General features: G+C 36.2%; 2 protein-coding genes across 2 annotated transcripts in view; one reads left to right on the top strand and one right to left on the bottom strand.

The window, feature by feature from the left end:
- The first annotated feature begins 3,052 nt into the window (after positions 1–3,052).
- gpr137ba (G protein-coupled receptor 137Ba) lies at positions 3,053–10,717 on the top strand. The gene is made up of 7 exons (XM_033980057.2): positions 3,053–3,791; positions 5,507–5,556; positions 6,709–6,931; positions 7,029–7,175; positions 7,881–8,009; positions 8,482–8,603; positions 9,528–10,717. The coding sequence occupies exons 1-7, from the start codon at positions 3,399–3,401 to the stop codon at positions 9,640–9,642; spliced, it is 1,179 nt and encodes a 392-aa protein (XP_033835948.1). The 5' UTR covers positions 3,053–3,398; the 3' UTR covers positions 9,643–10,717.
- Positions 10,718–11,471: 754 nt separating this feature from the next.
- egln1a (egl-9 family hypoxia-inducible factor 1a) overlaps positions 11,472–15,873 on the bottom strand; it is a 32,028-nt gene continuing 27,626 nt past the window's right edge. Inside the window, exons 3-5 of the mRNA XM_033979636.2 lie at positions 12,518–12,654; positions 12,362–12,429; positions 11,472–11,982 (exon numbers count right to left, since the gene is read on the bottom strand). Of these exons, the coding sequence (XP_033835527.1) occupies positions 11,927–11,982; positions 12,362–12,429; positions 12,518–12,654 (261 nt within the window). The 3' untranslated portion in view covers positions 11,472–11,926. The remainder of the gene's footprint in view (positions 11,983–12,361; positions 12,430–12,517; positions 12,655–15,873) is intronic.

Raw genomic sequence — 15,873 nt, 5'->3', positions numbered from 1 at the left:
GTGAGGTAGTTACTTTTTTCTTAAGCGGTAACTGACTTGCCTGACTTGCTTTCTTCTTTGCAAAGTATTGTAAAAATGTCTGATTTTGCTATCAGGGAATTGACCGGTCCAGACAAAACAAATTATCAGTAATAATGTAGTTGTTATACTGTCAGTGCAAATGATCTAGCCAAAATTTACTATCACTACCACCACTAAGGTACTTTCTACTATGAAAAAACTTTTTTATTTAGGCATTCTTGTTACTCTACAAGATTAAAATATGTCATGTGACCCCAATACCTTTAGTGATTGATAATCATTCAATAATACAGTGCAGATTGGAAAATTACCATATATGATCTTTCCTGTTTCCTGTTGAGTGAAATATAGCTCAAAGCTGCCCTCTGCTGTTTACTATGAAAAAATGCAGTGGAATTAAACCTGAAGAAGATTTTGAAGATGCAATAATAGTTATAAAATGAGGGAGACAAAGGCAGAGGTAAAAAATAACTGTAATGCACATAATAACCAATGATGAGAAACATTAACAATATTGCACCGCTATGAAAAAAATCTATGGTTTTGGGGACCAAGAATACTTTCTTCTTTCTTATTCTTGGTCCCTTTAGTTAGAAAAGGTTGCTTATCACATATGTTGTCCAAAACTATAAGGCTATTAATAAATGTATGTCACAAGAACTAGCCTATAACATCTACAAATAATGATAAGAACTCATAATCCACCAAACTTGGATACTCACAGACGCTTTACAGGGAAAGTAAAGGCAAATAAACAAACAAATGACAGCATAAAATGACAACAATATATAATGCAAAAATAACCCACATAGAGCACTTCTATTTTTCTCATACTTCCTCAATCAATGTCTACAATATGAAAAAACGGACAAGAAAAGAGTGCGTTAGTGCGTCAAGAGTGTGAGCTACACACGGTCTACAAGGATGTGGCCGGTAAGATAATTAAGAAAGCAATAGCTGGACTTGCTTTAATGTTATTAAGAAATGTACGCAGTCAGGAGGAAATCTAAGGCACTATGTATGAAAATGAATGTATTAAAAGCCCTTTATTACAGCAAGGACTTCCGTATATACTAATTTCTCTCTCAAAATGCCAGGGTAAAACGTGTACTTTTGCACCAATACCTTTCTCGAAAATTGTCATAAAAGCAGCAGACCTATACTAGCTATTGTATCCGACCTTTATGTAACTATGTGGGTGTAACACTCCACTCAGTCTGACTCACTCTACTTATACCCCAATGATAAACATCAACTCCTCTGCTCCCAAAGGCTCAGGGGAATAAAGCCCCAATCACAGTGATGTCACTAGCGAATACGTGCCAATGTTTGAGAGTCTGTTGTCACGGAAACAGCCTGCCTGATGTAACCGTGGGAGGTTTAATTAGTGCCATGAATGAAACATATAGATTTTTTTTGTTCTATTATGCTGATGACGATATTCTTATGCTATTATGGCAAGCCACCAGAAATGTGCTAAAATGTCCTTGTTAATGTCATGGTTGAGGTTCAAGTATTGCAGAAAAAAGTTAATGGACTGTGAAATTAAACATAAAACTGCAGAAATATTACTTTACCATTATGTGGAAGATGACACTGCAGGCACGCTCTTTCTATTTCACTTTTTTTTGCCTTTATATGATATGACAGTGTAAATATGAAAAGAATTTATAGGCCTATCTCAAATTTAATTGTATGATATTGGTGCTATTTAATGGCATTAGCCGCAGACCTGAATTAAAGATGTTTCTCTAAACTAGTTCAGGGGTAAATGCTATTGACCCACAAACTTCTAAGACAATATCTAAAAGAGTTGTGATTTTTACAGTAGGTTACAGCCTTCTTGTGGCTACATAATGAATCTCTAGTCCCGTTTTAGTTAGCTTTTTACTAATTTGAAGAATCTGATGCAGTGGTGCTGATTGTAAACAGAAATGTCTTTGTCAGAAGTCAGTCTTTTTTTCAACTTATATGTTTAGTAGATTTATAACAGACAACAGCCTACATTACTGTGCCACTAAGCCATTTTATACCAAGAGTGTACAATTCCAACTAGAACTGCTCTTCTCCCAGTAAGATGGAGCTGTTTGGTGTAAAATATGAGACCAGTTCCACAGCAGTCAAAGGTGGAGCAGAGTGACCTCCTTCTCTGACCCTCCTCATGAGAAACTGCCCCTGTCCCACCAAACAAAAACAACCCAACACAACCTAGTTTTGGTTCATGGGGGACTCCATTTAAGCATCTGAGGGAAAATCTAAGTTTACTTTGCATAGAGTGATGAGCTTAAGCCTTTGTCTCCTTTTTGTGTCATGTCTCCTTTACTTATAAATTCGAGGCTAATTGATAAATGAAATAAGACAAAGGGTTCCTACCTTAATTTTACATCTTAAGTGCTCTCAGATATGGCCTGTAATCCTCTCATGGATCTGCAATGCAACAAAAGAATTGATTTTATTATACTGAGTTTGCTTTGAGTTTGTATAGGACTTTTCATTTTCTTAGCCTTTTCATTTACCGCTTAGGGTACAATAAAGTTGGCAATGCATTTCTTTGTGTGAATTTTATTTGGCTGAAGTATATTGCTATTACTGGTGGTGTTTTAGTCTTACTTGCTGCTTACTGTTCATGTGGATGTCCTAAATGTGCATGGTGATGTGTTTATGTGTGTGTTAAGCACGTCATCCCCTGCTCCAAGACATGTTTCTCCCACAAGGAACGGATTATCCTATCTTATTTTATCTTATATTTCACTTTAAGACATGTTTTAGCAGAAATTCTAGTCACCCAGCTTAGTTTAAATACCTATTTTGGCACCACTCCCCTGTTGGTCACAAGACGGTCATGCAACATCTCTCCAAAACCTCTCAGAGACAAAGGTGGGCTCCGTTTCCGCCAGTAAAAATAAAATATAAAATAATAAACCCACTTCTGATGCTGGACTGCTGTGTGGGAATAGCCCCATCACAGGGTTAAAGGTACAGGCAAATGCGTCAGCTGATGCGTAAACGTCACATGGGCGGGAACCGGCTTTGCTCTGCCTCTGTCGGTGCTCTGTCTGCGGCACTGTGCAGCCTCCTGACCGCTGTGGAGCTGCCTCTCCCCGGCTTCTGTCATCTGCTCTCCTCTCATCACTGATCATGCGCTTCTCTCCACGGCGAACAGGGGCTGCGCTGCGCCAGGAAGTTAGCTTTGAACATCCAGCCTTCAAAGCTCCCATCTCCTCCTGACAGCTTCCCTCATCTTGACAGCCATTTTCTGCTTCCTTTCTGCACCTCTACCTCCTCCTAGACATCGGCGGAGGATTCTCACACGCCACAGCGGCACAGGCCTGGCTGTCTCCCCGCTTCTTCCTCTGCGCAGGCCGGTGGAGCGCGTCATGGAGGGCTCGGTCGTGGGCTCGGTTCTGGAGCAGGAGTCGTCGCTGATGGATGAGCCGCTGCCTCTGCCTACTTTGAGCCCCGCAGTGCCCCCTTACGTTACTTTAGGCCTCACTGTGGTCTATACCGTGTTCTACTCCCTGCTGTTCGTCTTCATCTACGTGCAGCTATGGTTGGTGCTCAAATACAGACATAAACGACTGAGTTACCAAACGGTGTTCCTGTTCCTGTGCCTGCTGTGGTCGGCTTTACGCACGGTCCTCTTCTCGTTTTACTTCAAAAACTTTGTAACAGCGAACACTTTGGGGCCCTTTCCATTCTGGTTGCTCTATTGCTTTCCAGTTTGCCTGCAGTTCTTCACACTTAGCCTCATGAACCTGTATTTTGCAAAGGTAAGCTAACAACACAAATGCTAGCAAGATCAAATTTCATTCATGCAGCATCCTCCAGCTTCCTGCACAAACCCTATACAAAACATTCAGTTGACTTCATAATATGCTTGTTTGAACAGTGATAATGCATTTACCAATAGGTCAATAACTAATGATCTATCCAGTATGTCAACTAAAGGCTAAACCAATGTAATTAAACAGGTACAGTGCAAGTTAATGCAGGATCTGGGGGCCAGTCTGACTCTGCAAATACTAGCTGTCACATGTTTGGCTGGTATAAGATTTATTAATGATTTATTCATAGAAGAAGCTTAAAATTAACTATATATTAACCAAAAAAGTTGTAAGTAAAGTTGTAGTTGTTTATTACATAAGCACTACACATTCTTGGACTGAACATTTTGTTGACTGCATTTTATTGTGCACCTTACGTGAATCAAACTCAAAATCTAAACACGATTTGTAGAAAAGTTTTCACAACCCAGTCATTTTCAAGGTTTTAAACTATAAACATTCAGTTATTTCTTGAAATCTCTATTGTACCGATGTAATTACCACTTATCTTTGCACCAATCATTGCACCAATCTCTTTACCCCATAGACATACCCTGTCCTTAAATTAATGTTGTGGATTATGTAATACTGATAGTACATGTTGTGGCATGGGAAGCCATTCAAACATTCGACTTATGATGTTAAGCTCTTCCATGATTGCACAATATATGGAACATTTTGTTATAAACATTTTCCATTGTCAATATATCTATTGCTCTTCACATGTCAGATATACCAGCTCCAGGTTAAATCAATAAATGCAAGTTACTATAACTTTGCAAGAAGATAACATAGGCTGACGCTAAGGTTAACCTCAAGGTTTGTAAAGTTCACTGTTACTCAGATTGCTGATGTCAAAATCAAGGCTGTAAAGTCAAGATTCATGTCATAGAGAAAAGCACTAGTATTTAACATTTCGTCACGTTGGTTGCAGAGGATTATGGTTTATGTGGTACCCTTTACTGAGGAGTTTAGAAGCGTGTAATGGTATATATTGTTTGTTATTATGTAATATTTTATAGTGAAAGACTATAGTTACATCTATAGATTTACCTTATTCAGAGTACTAGTTGTTTCTGGAAAAACTAAACAAATATGACATTTAGGAGAATAGTATAAATAGTACTTTATTATTACACATTAATTTCAAACTTATAGAGCTATCAGTCTTCTAAAAGCTATTGTATTTTACTTTGAGATAACCTAGTGCACTGAGGAGAAAGCTAATTTGCAACATATTCGGTTCTTTCCTAAATAAAAGCTCTAAAATGGACATACAAGCTCCATCAATGGATAATATTGTCAATGAAAATGTCAGGTACTAAATTAAAAACTCTTCTAGATACTGCGCTGTTACGATGTGATGAATCATTCTTTCAGAGGCTTACATAACACACACATATCAAATAATGGTACTGCTGCGTGTTACCTAGGGAGTATTTTTAGCTTCATCCTGTTGTAACGATTTGAGTCATTGCTGACGGTTGGACATAGCACATATCTTTTTTCAGTTTGAAAGGCAAAGACTTACTGTAAAGTAGCTGCTGTTTCCGGTGTTAAACCAGGCCATCATATTTTTAGAGAACCAAAATACAGAAGTGAAAATGTGGTGCCAAATTTTTACGTTGTAGTAAAAATGTTTTTTTTTTTCTCTCTTGTAGGTTGTTTTTAAGGCGAAGTCAAAGTATTCACCAGAGCTTTTGAGATATAGGTAATGTAATATGTATGTGTTTGACTCCTGTAAAAAAAAGTATTGGTTTTCAAACTGGTGCAAGTTACAATACTATATACAAATGTGTGTATTTGTGCTACTTTTTGCTAATTATTTTGGATTTTTTATTATATTACCAGTTTTTTGTTTTCTTTTTGCTCTTTGTTATTATATTGTAATGTGTAAGACAACCAGAGGATTTAAAAATATAAGCATAGCATAAACATCAACAACAGATTTTAATTTGGATTTTAACATGGTGGGCTGGATTTTGGATTTCTTAATTGGGAGATCACAGATGGTAAAGGTGAATGGGTGCCTCTCTGATGTTTTAAATTCTTCTACAGGATCTCCTCAGGGTTGTGTGCTCTCGCCACTTTTATATATTTTGTATACAAATGACTGTCGCAGTAATTATGTAACTCGACATATATTGAAATTTGCAGACAACTCTGTCATCATCAGTCTTTTGCATGGCGATGAAAAGGACCATGGCCCAGTTGTTGAGGACATGGTACAGTGGTGTGACAACTCTTTTCTAAAACTAAATGTCAGTAAGACTAAAGATATGTCTATTGACTTTAGCAGACAGGTCACAACTCCCAGAGTGACCGTTATCAAAGGTCAAGAGGTAGAGCTAGTGGAAAATTATAAGTATTCTGTGGATGGACAAATATGTACTGGGTTTTTTTTGTGTCCTTTCAATGTTTTTATATGTGTTTGTCTTTTTTGTATTCTCTCTGCTGTAAAACTAATTGCCCCATGGGGAACACAAATAAAGTGAAGTTGAAGTTGAAGTTGAAGTTGAAGTTGAACATCAATACATGATAATTAAAGATTTTGTCATTCACATCAGTCACAGTTACCTCACTGACTTGAACCACTTAAGTTTGATTTTGAATTATTATTATTAATACAGAAAGGCCTACCCTAAAGTTATGCACTTTGTAATGTATTTATTGTATCAATTTGAAAATGGGGAACTATGGTAGATTAGATACCAAAATAGACATTTAAAAATCTCTTCAAAATAAATATCTCATAATCATTGTTATTTTTATGAGTGCAATTCTTTTCCATACTAAAGCATAAGAATAAAGCATAATTCATGTGGATAAATGAATGATCGTTGATATATTTTGTGCTCCATAGGTTGCCTCTGTACCTGGTGTTCCTGTTGATCAGCCTGGTGTTTTTAGTGGTGAATCTGGTATGTGCGCTGCTCGTGAGGATGTCCTCCGCAGACACACACACTGTTGTCCTGGTCCGAGTCACCATCAACGACTCGCTGTTTGTGCTCTGTGCGATCTCTCTCGCTGTGTGTCTCTACAAGATCGCCAAAATGTCTCTGGCCAATATCTACTTGGAATCCAAGGTAGGCCACTGCAGAGTCAGAGTCGAAACAAACAACAAAAAAAAACAACAACTTCCTTTTATGCCCCACTACTAAATAACTCTTTATTTTTATACAGGGAACCTCAGTGTGCCAGGTGACGGCCATAGGAGCAATTGTCATCCTCTTATACACATCCAGAGCCTGCTATAATCTGGTTGTTTTAGGACTTTCGAACAAGAAAATCAACTCCTTTGACTACGATTGGTACAACGTATCAGATCAGGTAAGCTCTTTAAAATGGAGACCCCAATTATTCACTACCAGATTCAAGATTCAAGATTTTATTGTTATTGTCATAAAACACAACCAAATTACATTTAGAGCATCAAAGACTGCATTGCCTTGATGAAATACAATACTTTTACACAAATCAGGAAAAACACATTACAAATTGTGATGTATAGTGTATTCAGAACCAACATTTCATAATTATTCTTGCATTTCAAGCCTTTTTGCCAGAATACACACTTTTCAAATGCGTACAAAATACAGTCATTCTGGCAAACAATATACTCCTTTCACGATGAAGAAATAATCTTGTGTTTATAATCTAACTTACCTGTGATTTTACTGGTACACCTGATGGGTACATGCAGTTAATGAAATCGAAATAGAGATTCAGACATTGCTAAATGTCTAAGCTTGTGCTATTGTAATCTAGAGGTTCACAGCTTCTCCTCTGCCAGTAATAGCAATACATTTGATTATATTTGTTTTAAATTACAATTATTAAAATCTTGTTTATGTTCAGGAAATGTATATTGAAAGACATGTTTTATATTTTAATAAGATAAATAAAATTGAAAATTATGATCGATCAATATGTGACTGTGACTTTTCTGTTTGCAGAATACAGTTAGTGAGCTACACGTATACACTATGTGTTTGTGCTGCTGTTAAATGCTATTTAATGATGTTTCTCCTATAGGCAGATTTACAGTCCACACTGGGAGACACTGGCTACATCGTCTTTGGAGTGATCCTGTTCGTTTGGGAGCTGCTGCCCACTTCTCTCGTAGTGTTCTTCTTCAGAGTTCGAAAGCCCACTCTAGACCGGGTAAGATGATATTTGCATTATAGAGAATGATTTCCAGAGAACATATGTGAAAGAAGAACTGAAACTGAGAAGATTTGACTCTATTTGCATGTTGATACTTGAAGCCAAAGCACTGCTAACATGCTATCATCACAAACATATTTTGCTCTTAGGACCTTTATTCTAGGTTTGCTTTTAATAAAATGTCAACTAGATATGGACACCATGCGGTGGTCTGTTTCACGTCACTTAGCAACCATTTTAATACACTAATGGGGAAAAATACATGAAAAAGCTTGGGTAATGCAGCTTAAATGCATTGTTTATTTTTGTACAGCCATTGCTTTTGTCATACATTTCCAGTTTAAGGGTTTCTTGCAAAAGTAGTATGACTGTATAACTTTACATTAACTTTGTCTTAGTTGTGTTACACAATATGCAGTAGATCTTTATTATGGTATAACTTTATTATTTGTATTTGTGCTTGTTTTAGAGTGGTACTGGGCTCCCGAGTCACGTCTTTTCCACTCGCTCTTATTTCTTTGACAACCCTCGACGTTACGACAGTGATGACGACTTGGCCTGGAGCGTCATGCCTCAGAACATACAGGCCAGGTAAAACAATGCACTAAACCACAACTCAGAAATATATATTTACTTCTATTGAAAAACTGTCACCTCCCTCTTCATAATTGCTGCTGTCAAGCTCGTCATTTTGCTTTTAAAATGTTTGGATTAATCTGCGCTACATGATCCTGATGTTTTTATTTGGTTATTTTGTCCATTTATCAAGATATGAACATTAGTAACGGGCCTCTTTCCTCGAGGTCACTCTCACCACAGGTGTGGGCAGAGAGGGCCGTTACCTTAAACAGCTTCTCCCCAGATTGGCTCTTTGGTTGCTATGACACTCACTGCAGGAATTTTAAATATGGAACTCAGCTCCAAATTCGCCCCATAACTGCTAGCCACTACGAGATTCATTTGGCTGGAGCTGATCGTTATGGGTGACGTCACACTCGTGACATTTTAAATGTGCTCCGTGTAACTTTTATTGTTGGGGGTCTCTGCTACTTAAGTCTCTTCATAGAGATGTTACTGCATTCCCTGAAATATATGGCATTAAATGTATATATCTTGCATTTATTAGTTTGCATGTGTTTTTATTGAACTTGATTCAAAAGACCATACATATATGCACATATGCTTTCCACACCACTCCACAGATCTGACCTGTAACTTTGCCTGGTGGTTTTGCATGGTTATCTCCATGGGGAAAGTTTGGTTTAATGCCATATCATAGGACATTTTAGACAAAGCAATAACATCTCCATGGAGACAAGCAGATGACAGATGATACCTTATTCAAATATTCAAATAATTAAATATTCAAAGTAATTTGCATCTCTAAGCCCATCAAATCCATCTTTATTTGTATAACACATTTTACCACTACAATGTCTCCAAAATCCCAATTTATATGAATCTGCCAGACTGTTTGAATAACATTTCATTTGTCATTTGTTTGTTTCTGCTCAGCCTGGTGTCTGACAGTTACGAGTGGGGGAGCCAGAGCAGTGGAATCACAGCATACATCGCAGGAGACGACTCGTATCACCTCCCTCCTTCACTTGAGGAGCTCAGCCATTACTGATAAAACCACTGAATCCTGTTCATTTCAGTGAATTTGCACAATTTGTCTCAGACTGTGGCACATGGGTTTAACTTGCCCCTAATCTGTTACATTCACAACATTGTTTGGTACCACTTTATAACTACACTTTAATTAGTCTTAAAGCATAAATAATGACTTGATAATGAACAAATAATTAAGAATAGTGTTGTCAAGATACTAAAATTTCAAACTCTATTCCTATAGAGGCTTGATGCAAATTTTGATTCAACAATGATGGGAAAAAAAAACAAAAAACGCTTAGACAATAGAATGTAATGTGCTTTCTTCAAATGACCATGTGGTTCTATACTGGTGTTGATGAAGCTCAATATTACTCTCAAACTGCTCAGAAAAGGTCAATTGTCAGTAGTGATACATTTTTGATACTGGTTTTAGTATCAATTAGTATCTGATTTTCGATACTTTTGACAACCCTGATTAAGACTGATTCATGATAGTAGTTACTAAGCCTGAATCATTCTTAATATACTATTTGCTATGTCTTTGCTCATGCTTTATTAGGTCTATTAAAGGTGTAGTTATTATAAAGTGTTGCTCATTGTTTATAGGACTTTCTTTGCCAGTATAAAGGTCCATTAATAGGACATTAATTTGCACACTCCTTGTTGACTATATAATCCAATTTTTCTCTTAAACTTGTCTTGTATAGTTCATATTGAATATCTAATGTATTTGACCTATGAAATATGTACTGTATCATTACTATTTTATGTATTGTCGATGTACATGTGTCTTTCATACAAATGTGTTTATATTATATAGGAGAGCTAGGCACATTCAAGTTTTACAATCAGCACCATTGTTGCTAATCCACTGGTTTTAGACAAATAACACCTAATTTTTAAGATTTTGAAAACATTTCACCCTAGTCATGATAAACTTATGTATTGTATGGATAGTTGTGTAGCGATAGGTGCAATACTGTTAATAGAACTGATCAACTGAACTGACATTGTGCACTGCTAAAATATTGGTAAAATATTTTTCTTACATTCAATAAATAATAAATATATATTTGGTTGAAACCAGATAACTGTTTAATGCCTTCTATTTTCTTTTTTTCCTTTTTTTTTTTTCCTTTAGAAATATATTAGAGTAACAGCTGTAATGGGAGGTCATGTCCAGCAGGTGGCAGCAAAACATTGTGCAGTTTTAAATTAATGCAGAAAATGAGTTTTGTCTAGCAAAGGTGGTTTAAGATTTTGAGGGTAATAATTCCTCCTTTAGAATATTGTACATTTAAATAACATAAATTAAACAGCATGATATGTAATATACAAAAACATGATGAACTGAACTCAAATTCATTCATATTTTAGCATATTTAAAAAAAATATGAGCAAAAAATACATAACGGAATGTCACTGTTTCTATTATGAGTCATAGAAGAGAAGAATTCAACCTTCTACAGCTCGAATCTCATCAGAGTACAGAAAAATAACAATTTTCCCAGAACTACAAAGGAAAAAGTACACACAATAAATATTAACCCTCAAAAATGATTCCATCATGTGTTGAATAAGTCGATGTAGTGATTATCATGACAGACCTATGTAGTACATTTTTAAAAAACAAAATGTACACAAAATAACTCCACAACACCACTCTTATTCAAATAATTCATAATTCAAAGTAAGATTATGCATCTCTAGTCTCAGTAGTACAAAGAAAAAGTACACACGATAAATATTGACCTAAAAAATTATAGTAATTATCCTGACAGGCCTATCTAGGACATTTTCAAAATAACTCCAGAACACTGCTTTATGTCAGAAATGGGTGGTTTATTAGATCATTCCTTGTTATTGCAAACTCAAGCACATTTTGCCAAAACAGTAGCTTATAACAGCTGATTCCATGTGAAAAGCATAACACTTTAAGCATATGCAGAACACTGTACCTTTAAGGAATAAACTGCAAAGACCAAGATGCAACAAAATAAAGATGAATTTGTGTTTAACTGACATGATTTGCCTGTAACGTAAAAGTTGTGTAAAAGACACACAATCCCTTTCAGTACATTGTTGTCATGACATTCATGGTCTGCTGAGAATGAACCGAAATTGTGGCGTTTTGTTTATTTTTGTCCATAAACACTGGATCGCTCACTATTTCACTCAAAGCAAAAGGTCTTTAAACTGTTAAATTCACACAGTCACACGCGCACATGCTCTCTATAGGCCACGTTCTTCACACAGAGCACTTGTTGGCTGATTTAAGGAGGACCGGGGCAGGCCTCCTACTAGCTGGCATCAGAGGATTTGTCTAGTTCCACCTTAACACCTTTCTCACCTGCAGCTGCAAGAAACACACAGACAAAACTGTCATTGTTTAGAAACATTGCCCAACATGTCTATTCTACATGCTAGCAGATTTCTAATTATGATGTCATATGGGGGCAGAAGCCAGTATTATTAAGTAATTATTTAAATCATTATTGCTAATTTGTAGTTAGCGTCAAGGTCCATTGTCAAGCATGTGAATATGCTAAAACTATTCTATTCAAAAATACATAAAATATAGCATACAGCATAATTTGCAGGCTTTTGGGGAATAACTTACAAATATAAATTCAAAAAATGCATGTTAAAAAAAATAGATTTAATATTTTTTGTCCATTTTAAAATTTGCCTTGTATAAAACAAAAAAAAGGAAACTTTAAACTTTAAAAGCTTACCTGTTAAATACTTTACTTTAGCTCTAGCTCGCTCATCTGCATCAAAATACCACACCGTAATGGCATACCTTTAGAGAAAGAGAAGCTTGCATTAATGTGGAATTAGAGAATTACAAATGTCTTAATGAGGCACTGATGTTGCCGTTGGATACAGACCTGGTCGCATAGGCGGGCTGGACTTCGTGTGGGTTTCGCCGGTCCGACCAGAACAGCAGCAGGCGATCGAATTTGGGCTCGATGTCGGCAAACTGGGCTTTTCCTTCGGGAAAGATTCGGAGCAGACCCCCGTGTTCCTGCAAAAATTCAAGACAAAGCAAAAGATGAGACTATAAGAACCATGATAATCAAGTGTGTAGATCTTTCCCACTTAAAAGATATATAAAATAAAACACCACATTCATACAAGGCAAGGTAGGTAAAGTCTCTTGCTTAGGGACACAATAACAGTATGTAGTACGGACACAGCTGCCCCACTGTGGCATTTGGTATTCCCAGTGGTCTCTCATTCAAGTACTAACCGGGCCCAACCCTGCTTAACTACTGAGATCAGACAACTTTTCCCAGTAGAAATGTTTACAATTTTAGTTTCATTGTTCTACGCTAACATCCACTCATACACAACCACACGCATAAAATATATGATCAAGTAATACAAGAAGGAAGAAGAAAAAATGAATTATCCTGTTATAATAAAAAAATAACTACAATATCAAGCATATTTATGATGAACTCTGCTCCCCTTAAACAATAGGGAGAGGAGATGAGGTGATCAAACGCTTTCTATTACTTGTAATTACAATCCCCATGTAGCACGCCAGATGTGTGCTGCTTTGCTTTGTTCAATTATTAGCTTCAGAGGACGACAATGTGGGGAGGAAGAAGGCTTGTCCCGCTGCAGGGGCCATGAGGAAAGCCCATGATAGGAAGCCGCAGCGGGGGACAGCCTTCCTGTGCCTGGATAGGAAGAATAACCTACAGGAAAACTGCTGCTCCGGGATAAAGGGCTGTAGAGTGGAAAAGCAGATTGCCGCAGAGAGTAGTGGTCAAACTCTTAACACAACTGATATGCGAAGGCTCGCTTCACACGCAACAAGCGACCGTTCACACCCCTCAAAGACTGAAGACTGAGGCTAAACTGTGGGCAGACTGAATGAGGGGGAATGCCGTGAGATAGACCACAATAGAGTGAAATCAGACAGGACAGGGTCATTGTTTGAGTAGATTACATTCAGGTGCTTAAGATTTTAAATATAGATGTGCTACTCTGTTTTATACCTAATATTTCTGTAATTACCGGATATATTCACAAGAAACAAAAATTGGACTGAAGTTCAATGACTTTTCTGTCAACTCAATAACCCCACCTTTTACTACACAGATGTTTTGACTTGGTTTATTGTTAGTATATTTATAATTAGAAAGATAACAAATTACAAAAAGGTGTTTGAGTTGAAAGTGTATGTTTTTGTCAGAACCAATGATCAATTAAATTAATTAATGATACAAAATTATATTTAAATAGGGTGAAAAGCCAAGTCAGAAGCAGAAACAGGCATACATTGTTAGCTAAACTGACCCAATCCAAACAAGCCTTTTTACATCTCAGCATTTACTGGGCAAAGTTGAAAGTTCAATGCATTTGAATATTAAAATGTGCACTGTGTAACTTTTCTGGTGGAGGGTCCGCCATATGCTAATCTCCACGGTGATGTTATTGCTTTGCCTGGGATGTTCTACAGTATGGCATAAAACAAATATAACTTGTATTTAATCAATTACGTTTTTTTCCCTCAAAACTACCGCCACAACATACATTCTTACTATAAGTGGGCCCACTTCTCCACAAATCTGACCCGTAACTTGGCCTGGTGATGTGGCCTGCTTTTATCCATGGAGATAATAAGATTAAATGCCTGTAGAACATTGCAGGAAAAAAATTAACATCTATATAGAATTAAGCAGGTGGCGGACCCTCTATGGAAATGCTATGGAATGCGCCTTTAAGATGAACCCTTTTTATGGTTTTGTAAAAAAAAAATTAAAAAAAAGGTGCACAATTTGTCACAGCCGAGATTATACCAAAACCTAAACAAAAAATATAATTTGATTCAACATTGCTGGAATTCTGTGCATTTCTAGAGTTATAATATTGGCATTGTCATATTGCTCTATGTCTTCATCATATTCTAGATCACATGTGTCAAACTCAAGGCCCACGTGCCAAATGTAGGCCTCCACATCATTTTATGTGGCCCTTGACAGGGTCAATTAAAAGATATGATGGTCTTAAAATCTCATTTTATCAGGAGATACGCAGTTACACAGACATATTTTTACATCTAGGCAAATGCATATGCAATATTTGTAACTTGAATACGTAATAAATACAGAAACAGTTAATTAACAAGTTAAAAAATTTATTAGATTTATTTTACATCTGGCCCTTTGAGAGCAGCCATTTTGCTGATGTGACCCTTGGTGAAAATGTGTTTGACACCCCTGCTCTAGATCATGAAGACAGCAACAGTACAATTAAGACAATAACACTGACACTGAACTGCTACTGCACAGTCAACAACAGTCTATAAAGAGGTCTCAGCAATGCACAATATGAAGCATATAATCTCATTTCATTGGGCAATAAAATAATTACTCAAACCACGTGTTTTATTAACTGAAGATCATTGATATGTCCCCTTAAGCAGGAAAATGTGCTAATGTTGCCTGACAAAGTAAATGTTTTAACTACTAGAATTAAAACAAATCTACAATAGTGACATTAAAACTACCAGCAGGTTTGAAGCCAATTTTAGGAAGTGATAAAAATATAAAATTGAATAGAAGTTGGATTTTTTTTTTTTTTTAAGCAACAGGCTAAGAGTACACTGGCCAAATTGCATCTAACAAATTTTTTTTTTTTTTCTTAGTACATTTATTCAGGCAGCACAATAAAATAAAAATACCAAGAATATATAGTTGGATTACTGCTAAGTGAAATAATAATCAGATGCTCTTCAGAGATCCTGACTGGGAAGATAAATTTACTACGCTAGATAAACTACTAGATAAAATAACTGCATATCTGAGTCTTTCAGATCTCTTCTTTCACCTAGTACATATAAATACCAATAAAAATATATTTTTTAATTAATATACAATAGGGGATGTCAAGATTATTAGGTTAATCAAAAATCCCGATTATTCGGTCTACAATACAATCGGAAGAGCTAAAAAATAATAAGCGTTCATTCAATCTCAATCTATACTCCAAAAACTGCATAATTAATGTAAAGTGCTTTTTATCTGGCTGTTTGTGTCAAATAAACTCTCTAAATTATAAAGTTAACTTCATAGCCAGGCCACATACTGTAACATGTTAGATAATGAAAATGAAAGGTAAGGTTTTCACAGTTTGGTTTTGTTTCAATAATTGTCAATAATTGTTAAATCATTGTTTTTCTCTCACAGTATTATTATTATTTTTTTTAAATCAAGATATGTTTATTATTTTC

Source organism: Periophthalmus magnuspinnatus, chromosome 15, assembly GCF_009829125.3.
Source record: "Periophthalmus magnuspinnatus isolate fPerMag1 chromosome 15, fPerMag1.2.pri, whole genome shotgun sequence".
In the NCBI taxonomy this organism is placed as follows: Eukaryota; Metazoa; Chordata; class Actinopteri; order Gobiiformes; family Gobiidae; genus Periophthalmus; species Periophthalmus magnuspinnatus.
The sequence above is the reverse complement of the archived record's forward strand: the minus strand, read 5'-3'. Positions and strand labels throughout refer to the sequence as shown.